This window comes from Brassica oleracea, chromosome C2 (genome assembly GCF_000695525.1).
Source record: "Brassica oleracea var. oleracea cultivar TO1000 chromosome C2, BOL, whole genome shotgun sequence".
Taxonomy (NCBI): Eukaryota; Viridiplantae; Streptophyta; class Magnoliopsida; order Brassicales; family Brassicaceae; genus Brassica; species Brassica oleracea.
The window spans coordinates 33,383,791-33,393,375 of record NC_027749.1 but is presented as its reverse complement, the minus strand read 5'-3'; the positions used below and the strand labels follow the sequence as shown (position 1 = coordinate 33,393,375).

The 9,585-nt window shown below is 47.2% G+C and overlaps 1 protein-coding gene across 1 annotated transcript; it reads left to right on the top strand.

Moving 5' to 3' along the window:
* The first annotated feature begins 7,849 nt into the window (after window positions 1–7,849).
* LOC106324054 lies at window positions 7,850–9,187 on the top strand. Its single transcript, XM_013762078.1, has one exon. The coding sequence runs from the start codon at window positions 7,850–7,852 to the stop codon at window positions 9,185–9,187; it is 1,338 nt and encodes a 445-aa protein (XP_013617532.1).
* Window positions 9,188–9,585: the final 398 nt, after the last annotated feature.

Here is a 9,585-nt window from a genome sequence, read left to right as displayed (position 1 = left end):
GATTGACATGTTGATCCCTTCAGCGTATACGGGGAGGGTCACCTCTCCGGCTGTTTGTTTGACTTCTCCGCTGAACCCTCTATAAGCGGGGTTATCATTCGAGTTAGAGCGCTTTCCTCCATCCCCAGATCCTTGTACGCGTCCTGGAAGATGCTGTTGTCGGAGCTTCCATTATCTACCAGTATCCTTTTCACCAGGCAATTCGCTACATTGAGCGAAATGACCAGGGCGTCGTGATGCAGGGTGAGAACTTTCTCCTGCTCCTTGGCTGTGAAACTTATTTCGTCTGTACCTAGGAGTAGGCGTTTTGGCTTGGCTGCCTCTAGGCCGTGCTTGGCATTCTTGGTGCTTTTCTTCGTGTCTGCGTGGCTTATGCCGCTGATCTTCGAACCGCCTGATATGACATGAATCACTCGGTCCTGTCGAGGTGGCGAGACGGGAGCAGCTTTAGTGGCCTTTCCCGTTGTCTCCTTGCTTAGGTGGCTCTTGGCCTTCTCGGAAAGGAACTTCCTGAGGTGTCCTTTCTTAAGAAGCTCATTGACCTCGATCTTTAGTGCGATGCAGTCCTCCGTTTTGTGACCGTGGTCTCGGTGGAAGTCGCACCAGAAACAAGGGTTCCTGAAAGAGTCGGGTGCTTTCATCTTATGAGGCCACTAGACCTGTTGGCCCATCTGCCTCAGAACATTGATCAGCTCCGGCCTTGAGATGGAGAGGTGCGAGATGTCTGGTCATGTGGACACTGCCATCCCTTCTGCATTCTCGATCGGCAGGTTCTGGTATCTGCACTGGTTTCTATTTCCGGAGTCCCTGGGTGGTCTTTGAGAGGGTTTCTCGTCTCGCTCGGTTCGGTCTGATCTCATCGTCTTGGGATCCTACTTTTGTTGCGCCTTAGCGCGGAAGGCGACATATTCTTCCCATTTGACATGCGCCTAGGCTCGAGATAGGACGTCTTCCATGGTTTTGCACTGGTATTTGGTTAACTCCTTATAGAGATCCCCACCGGGGAGTAGGGATAGATAGCAGTGGGTATTCTGCATTTGGAAATAACCACCTTTTGAAAGCAGAGATAGCAGTGGGGATGCTGCATTCCGAAATAGCCACCTTCTCTTGATTGAAGCGTGCTATGTAGCCTCGCAGGGGTTCCGCCCTGTGCTGGAGGATTTCATAGAGGCCATCAGAGGTTTTCTCTAGATCCCTGCTGCTGGCGAATTGTTCCACGAACTTATCGCTGAGAATCGCAAAGGAGGCTATGGACCTGGAGGGTAGGTTGATGTACCATTGCAGAGCGGGTCCGGTCAGGGTGGAGCCGAACCCTTTGCACATGGTAGGTTCACGCGACTCCTTTTGGAGTGCTACGGCGAGCATCCTTTGTCTGTATTGGGCGACGTGGTCGTCCGGATCAGTGGTGCCATCATACACCTTTATGTTGGGGAAGGAGAACTTCCTGGGCATCTCGATCAAGGTGATCTCATCCGTTAAAGGAGTATCGGCATAAGAGTCGGAGTTGCTCTTCCGGATGGGGGGAGCTACTCCTGGGAGCCTCTCTACCATGGACTGCATGGCATCGAGCCTCTTGGAGAACATCTGTTCCAAGTAAGCAACCATGGTAGACTCTGCTTTCGTAGCTCCATCAGGTGCTTCCTTATCGGGTTCCGGCTCAGTTTCGCTGTCTTCCACGTCGTAGGTCTTGGCATCCTTAGCCTTCTCGCGCATTGATGTGTCTCCTCCAGACGCCGTAGTTGGGAGATTCGCACCGGTTCCGGAGTTGGGTGTCTCCAGAGTCGGCATAGGGCGGACCTGAGCCCGGAATCGACGCTTCTTGTTATTCGCCGTGTTGAGGGCTTGGTTCTCGTCACGGAGTTTAAGATTCTCCGATTCGAGCTGGATGAGCTTCCCGGCGCTCTGCTACAGTTGTTTGGAGTGTTCTTTGAGTTTCTCCTTCAAGCTCTGGAATTCCGAGGAGAGCTCGGGATTAGCCTCCTCACAAGTTTTATGGAACCCGGTTTCTTAACTTTGCAGACCATCTATTTGCCTCTGAGTTTGGCTTCTCTTCGGGTAGCTTCGGGTAGCTCGTCCTGCTCGTTCACCGTCATTATCACGTAATTTAGATTACTCCCCTCCTTCTAGCGCCAAAATGTTAGGGGATTTTTGTGTAGGATCTTTGCGAGTACCACAGAACGATAGACAAGGCTTAGATTTCGTGGGTAGTTGTATTGATTTGCAAGTAAGAAAGTAGAAAGACACGTTTTATTAGATCAAAGAGCTAGAACTACAACAGTTTTGAGTAAGAACCCTAGTTCTGGCCGCCTAGCTCTAATCTCTAAGTCTCGAAGTGTCGATCCCTTTCTTTATGGTTTAGGTTCCCTTTATATAGTCTTCTTAAGGCGGGACTTAGTCTGATGGAGTAGGTTAGACTCTTCCATATTTGAAAATATGGAAGTTTCTCCTTATCGGAAGTTTTCCTTTTCTCGTGGGAAGGGGGCCGTCCCTGGGACCGGGCCCGAAATACTTCATAGCGGGGAATCAGGGTGCCTCCTAGCGGGGACCCAGAGGCCGGTGTCCTGCCTGGGGTCTGAAGGAATTTAATACCTGAGTATTTTTCCTCAACAGATGTTGCTGTAGGGTTTCTGGTGCTGTGGAATCTGGTTGAAATTACCCCTATTTCTATCGGAGTTTATGTTTCCACCCTGGTTTCTAGAACCTTGGAATCCAGTTCCACTGATGAAGTTCACATCTTCTTCTTCCTCTGCTCTACTCTCTGTGTCTACAGTCTCTGCATCTTCAACCAAACAGACATGCTTCCTGAAAAGCTTGTGAACACTGTCCAGCTTTGCCTTCACTTCGTCCATCTGATCATTCCCAAGGATGGTGGCAGATCTCTTCCTCTCAAAGTTAGTGTTCTTGGTGCTGCTCCTAGATGCTAAGTTCTTAATAACTTTCACAGCCTCCTCTGGATTCCTGGTGTTGAAGTTCCCATTGCTGGAAGCATCAAGAACCATCTGGTACTGCACCGTGGTGCCTTAGTAGAAAGTACTGATCAGTTGTACTTCATTGAATCCATGGTGTGGACAGTCTCTCTGATAAGACTTGAATCTGATCCAAGAGCTTCTAAATGATTCTTCAGGCTCCTTAGTGAATGTTGCAATCTTGCTCCTCAAGTCTTCAGCATGTGCTTCATCAAAGAAATTGCATAAGAATGCATTCTTGATGTCGCTCAAGGATGTCAGAGATCCTGGTGGTAGCTTCTTAAGCCAATGCGAAGCATCTCCAGCAAGTGAGTACTTGAAGAGCTTGCATAGGAGGTAGTCTTCAGAGACTCCCTCGACTTTAATAGCAGATATAAGATCCTCGAACCTCTCCAGATTGTCTATAGGATGCTCGTGAGATAACCCATAGTAGGGTGTCTGTCCCACAAGTGTGTAGTACAGCGGCTTCAACTCAAAATTCCTCTGCAGAATTGGAGGACGAATGGCTGATCTGTTGGTGTAGAACTGATCCAGACGGTTGTAGTGAGCCAATGATCTGTGTCAGTCTGCCACATCTACAGGTAGAGTAGTGCCTGTAGCATCAGTATCGGACTCATGGATTGCAGCTCCCTGAGCATCTATCCTCTCACCTGCTGCATTACGTCATTGACCCTCCTGGTCATGCAGGTCTCCTCTCTCATCACGTACAAGAATCAAAGTCGTAACCATGTCTCGCGGCTCAGTATCGATCGATGTTCTGACTTAAGTATCGATCGATGTCGGATGGAAAATAGCGGGCGACGGAAGATGAGTGTCTTCGGTCGACGGTTGTGAGCGAGTGTCGGTCGACGGTTGTGAGCGAGTGTCGGTCGACGGGACTAGTGCCTGAGTCGACGGTGGCTGAAAAAAATCGAGCGACGAACAAGTGTTGTTGTCGATCGATGAGGAGCACGCTTCTTTGCGGATTGAACGCTCCAAGCTTGCAGGATCTGGTGAGAATAGCAGTTTAGTTTCCTTGTTGCTTCTTGTACTGCTGGGCATGTATCTGAAAATCCAAGGGAAAATTTTTTGTCAGAAATTGGTTTTAAACTTAACAAGAATCAAATCTAATAGGCAATCAAATCTCCCCTGTAACGGCACCAAATTTGGTATCACTCAAATTACCCTAAGGAGTGATTTTACTCTCTCAAATAACAGGTTCAATTGTAGTACTTAGGGATCAAATCCACAAGGAGCTAGGTGTTGGGGAAAAATATTCAGGTATTGAATTTCTCCAGACCCCAGGAAGAACACCGGCCTTTGGGTCCCCGCTAGGAGGTACGCCGGTTCCTTACTACGAAGTACTCTGGGTCCGGTCCCAGGGACCGCACCCTTCCCCCGGGAAAAGGAAAACTTCCGATAAGCAGAACCTGCCATATTTCCGAATATGGAAGAGTTTAACCTATTCCAACCGACTAAGGCCCACCTTAAGAAGACTATATAAAGGGAACCTAAACCCTAAAGCAAGGGATCGACACTTCAAGACTTAGAGACTAGAGCTAGACGGCTAGAATTAGGGTTCTTACTCAAATCATTGTAATCCTAGCTTGTTTACTCAATAAAACATCTCTTCAAGTCTATTTCTCTCAAACTCATACAAAATCAATACAAATATTAAGCCTTTTCCATCGTTCTGTGGTACTCACAAAGATCCTACGCAAAAATCCCCTAACACTAGGGAACCTAATAAATCAAATTGGATTTGTTAAGTAAGATGGTTTAATGATTTAAATGTAAAGTTGCAGTTGTTTGAGCAAGTAACTGCTCGATTGATTGGTTGAGGTTTTTTTTGGTGCTTAAAAAGGAAATAGCTAGACTTAGGGTTTTTATTCAGGAAATATGGAATTATAATCCTATAGATGCCTAACAAGTTGCATGCATGATATTGTGGAGCTCAATACTTATAAACGAACCACTAGGCTCTCGCTTTCTATGTTCGTCTATTGACCAGTGTCAATCGATGATTCTATATGAATATCGATCGATGCATAATTCGAAACGTCGACCAATTATTCTATTTGAATATCGATCGACCCTATTGGTCAAGCGTTAATGCACGGGGTTGAATGTGCTCACTAAGCTCACTAGATCAGCTCTCTCCTTACTCTAGCAAGAACTTAGCTCAATTAGAATGGTTTCAGGATGAGATTAAAGCTATCGCTTATATCTAACAATCTTAGGGCAAGTTCTAGGTAGCTAATCTAGAATCAGGCATTAATGACAATCCAAATGATTAATATCACAACTTAACAGTCTATAGTTGGGGCTAATCCCTCATAACCTATTTAAACCCTAAAATCTAACAGGAGAACTACTCAGACATGGCCAAGCAATTCATAACAACAATAAGGTATGAAAACTGCATTAGAATAGTAAATAAATATCAATGGAGTTCCAATCACAAATATAACTTTGAATCTTCTCTCCAATCTATCAAAATCCTAGAAAACCTTTTCTGTGAAAATAGTATAACAAGAAAAGCACACTTTTCCTCTAACATGTTGGCAAAGCTTATATAATTAGGTTAAAACTCGCCAGGGGTAATCTTGTAAATTGGTGAAGATTTGGGCTTCAAGTCGGCTGTGACCAAATGGGCTTTCTGCGCGCTTCGCTGTCGATCGATGTCAGGATGTGAACATCGATCAATTATTCCTCTTCAATATCGACCGATGGTCATCTCGGGTGCTTACTCCAAATATCTCCAAAATTCTCCAAAATCATCACTTATCTCCACATCATTCCTGATCCTATAAATATACTAAATAGACTCTATAATATAATAATTAACAGTTAAACACTTATAAACCATGAGTAAAAGTGGGTCAAATCCATGGTCTATCAATACGACCGAGACTTTTTTTGTGAGAGAGTCATGGTCGGCGGAATCTATTAATTACGGGGGTGCCTTAGTCGATGAGACGAAGTTTCTTTGTTGGATAAGCTAGTGTGGAGTTGATCCGTTTTGATGTAGGACGATTTTTCGTAAGATTCCATTTTTCCGGGTTCGAACGATAATCGTTTTGCTCGTATACAGATGTTTTCCGAAAATATAACAAGACGTTTCACAAGATGAGAGAAATTCGAACGAAGTCTTTTATTGCCGAAAAAGTTTCAAAACTATTGAGTACAAGGCAAATATTTTAGAATGCGGGAATATACGAGTATTCATATATGTACCCACTCCTCCCCCCCCCCCCCCTTTTTGAAGAGGGGGGATAGCTGAACTCGTCCTTCGACGAGCTGCCTACGTACCCCTTTCGGGGATCAAGCCATCTCGTAGTTCTGCTGTTTGTGCGAGTGTGTTTACTCGGCTATCGCATTTACGTCGATTACCTTAGTTGCAGGACCGACGTCTTCTACCGTTTTTTTCTCCTCCGGTTGGGTTGAAACGATGGGATCCAAAACTGGTTGTTTCCTGGCCGTTGTTTGAGTCAACGATTATGGACCGTCTTTTTCCGAAGCGTTTTCAATTAGTGCATGAGTAGCTTCGCCCGTTTGGGTTTCAACATTGCGGTGGTAGTGATTTTCTCTGGCTTGTGTTCGGCCAGGAAGCAACGCCTTGACTGTGTCTGGCATCCCAGATTGCGGCAATTCCATTATGGGTCGGGAATTTGATGCTTAAGTGATAAGTCGATGGGACCGCCTTCATGGCGTTTAGCCAAGGCGTGCCCATGATGCTGTAAATAGCCGGGTGGTCGACGACCGTGAAGTCGACAATCTTCGTGCCCTTGAAACTGGTCAGTGGCTTGAGCGATGATACAACTTCTCCTAGCTCGACGTTCATCCTCTTGAGAGTATCGCGGAAGATGACATTGACCGTGCTACCTGTGGCAATGAGAACCCTTGCGACCTCAAGATCTCTTATCACGAGATCGATCACGAGTGGATCGCAATGGGGGTTGTCGATTCCGTCGGCCTCTTCTTCATAGAAAGTCATTAGGCGCGGACAAAGTTAGCGAATTTGTGCTCGTCTCGGCCTGACGCTGATATGCTTTGATGGCAGAGATGTTATCTGTTGGGGAAAATACCCCGGTATCTTTTCCTCCAGCCTCCAGACAGGACCCATGCTCTGGGTCCCCGATAAAGGACCGCTCCAGGTCCCCGCTAAAAAGGAACCCTAGGATCGGTCCCAGGGAACGACCTCCCTTCCAAGAAATGGAAGACTTCCGACAAGGAGAACCTTCCATATTTCCGAATATGGAAGAGTTTAACCTAAACCAAACCAACTTCAAGACGACTATATTAGAGCTCCAAAATCCCTGTAGCGAGGGATCGACTTCTCCAAGGGTTAGAGATTAGAACTAGACGGCTAGAATTAGGGATCTTACCTAATACCTTGTAACCTCGCTTGTTCTTGCTTGTTCTATCTAATAAAAGTCTCTTCAAGCCTATATCTTCGTTATCTTACTAAACCCCCACGAAAAATAGTCAAACACTTAATAGAACCCAGCTTATCCATCGTTCTATGGTACTTTAAAATAGCCTACACAAAAATCCCCTAACAGTTTGGCGCTAGAAGGAGGGGAGTCATCAAACTACGTGACGATGACGGTGGACTAGCATAACGAGCCATCTGATGACGCTCAAAGAGTAGCTGAACTCCAGAAGCAAATTGACGGCATGCAGAACCAAATAACCGAGATGAATCGAACTCGGGAAGCAACCGGGGAAACCCCAACCTCTCTTCAAAAGTCCAGAGTCTAAAGGAGAAACTTGACGAACACTCCAAACAGCTGGAGCAAAGTGCCGAGAAGCTCAGCCAGTTGCAGTCGGAGAATACGGTCCTCCGAGATCAAAACCAAGCCCGCAATACGAAGCGTTGTTTCAACACCCAGGTTCATCCCATGGGGAATCTAAACACTCCAAACTCTGGAGAAGGTGCGACCGATCCAGCTCCTGAGTCAGGTGTAGCTGAGGCAACGCTTGAAGGAGCTGAGAATCCTCGATTCCACAACGTGGAGGAGAGTGATTCCGAACCAGAATACAATAAGGAGACACCTGAGAAAATAACAGCGACAGAGTCCTCCATGACCGCCTACCTCGAGCAGATGTTCTCCAAGAGATTCGATGCCCTGCAGTCCATGGTGGAACGCCTACCAGGAGTAGCCCCCCCAATCCGAAGGAGTAACCCGGACTCCTACGCCGATACCCCCTTCGTGGAAGCAATCGCCTTGGTCGAGATGCCTAGAATGTTTTCCTTCCCCAGCATAAAGATGTACGACGGTACAGGCGACCCCGACGATCATATCGCTCAGTACAAGCAGCGGATGCTCGCGGTTGCACTACCAAAAGAGTCCCGCGAAGCTACAATGTGTAAAGGTTTTGGCTCCACTCTGATCGGACCTTCCTTACAATGGTTCATCAACCTACCCACCAGGTCCATATCCTCTTTCGCGAGCCTCAGCGACAAGTTTGTGGAACAATTCGCGAGTAGTAGGAGCCTGGAGAAGACTTCAGACGGTCTCTACGAGATTCTTCAGCATCGGGTAGAACCCTTGCGAGACTACATAGCCCGCTTCAACCAAGAGAAGGTGACAGTTCCCGAATGCAGCATCCCTACCGCGATCTCTGCCTTCAAAAGGGGCCTGCTTCCAGACGGGGGCCTCTACAAAGAATTAACCATGTATCCCTGCAAGACCATGGAAGACGTGTTATCCCGAGCCTGGGCGCAAGTGAAGTGGAAAGAAGACGTCGCTAGCCGCGCTAAAGCCCAGCCGAAGCAGGACAAAAAGTCGGCCCGATCGAATCAAGAAAATCGGGATAAAAAATCCTCCCAAAGGGAGACCAAGGACTCCAGGAATAGAAACCGGTGCAGGTTTCAATGCCGACCCCTGAAAAAGGAAGAAGGAATGTCGGTATCCACTTGGCCCGACATCTCCCATCTATCGATATCCACCCCGAGGCTAGTCAACATCTTGAGGCAAATGGGCCAACAGGTCAAGTGGCCTCAAAAGATGAAGGCACCTGACTCGTTCCAGAACCCTGGCCTCTGGTGCGACTTCCATCGCGACCACGGTCACAAAACTGAAGACTACGTCGCTCTAAGGATCGAGGTCAAGGAACTACTCCAAAAGGGGCATCTCCGGGAATTCCTCTCAGAGAAAGCCAGGAACCATCTAAGTAAAGAGGTGTCGGTAAAATCCACTGGAGCTATACCCGCCTCGCCACTTTGCCAGGACTGAGTGATCCATGTCATATCGGGAGGCTCGGAGATAAATGGCTTGAGTTACGCAGCTGCCAAGGAAAGCATCTGCAACGCCAAGCATGGTCTAGAGACGACAAAACCAAAGAGCTTGCTCCAAGGAACCGACGAAATAAACTTCACAGCCAAGGAACAGGAGAGGATCCTGGCTCCCCACCATGATGCTCTGGTTATCTCACTCACTGTAGCAAACTGCTTGGTGAAAAGAATACTAGTGGACAACGGTAGCTCCAACAACAGCATCTTCCAGACTGTGTACCAGGACCTAGGGCAGGAGAAGAGTACCTGACGCGCAAAAAACTCCACTCATCGGATTCAGCGGTAAAGTCAAGCAAACAGCCGGAGAGGTCACTCTCCCAGTATACGCTGAAGGGATCA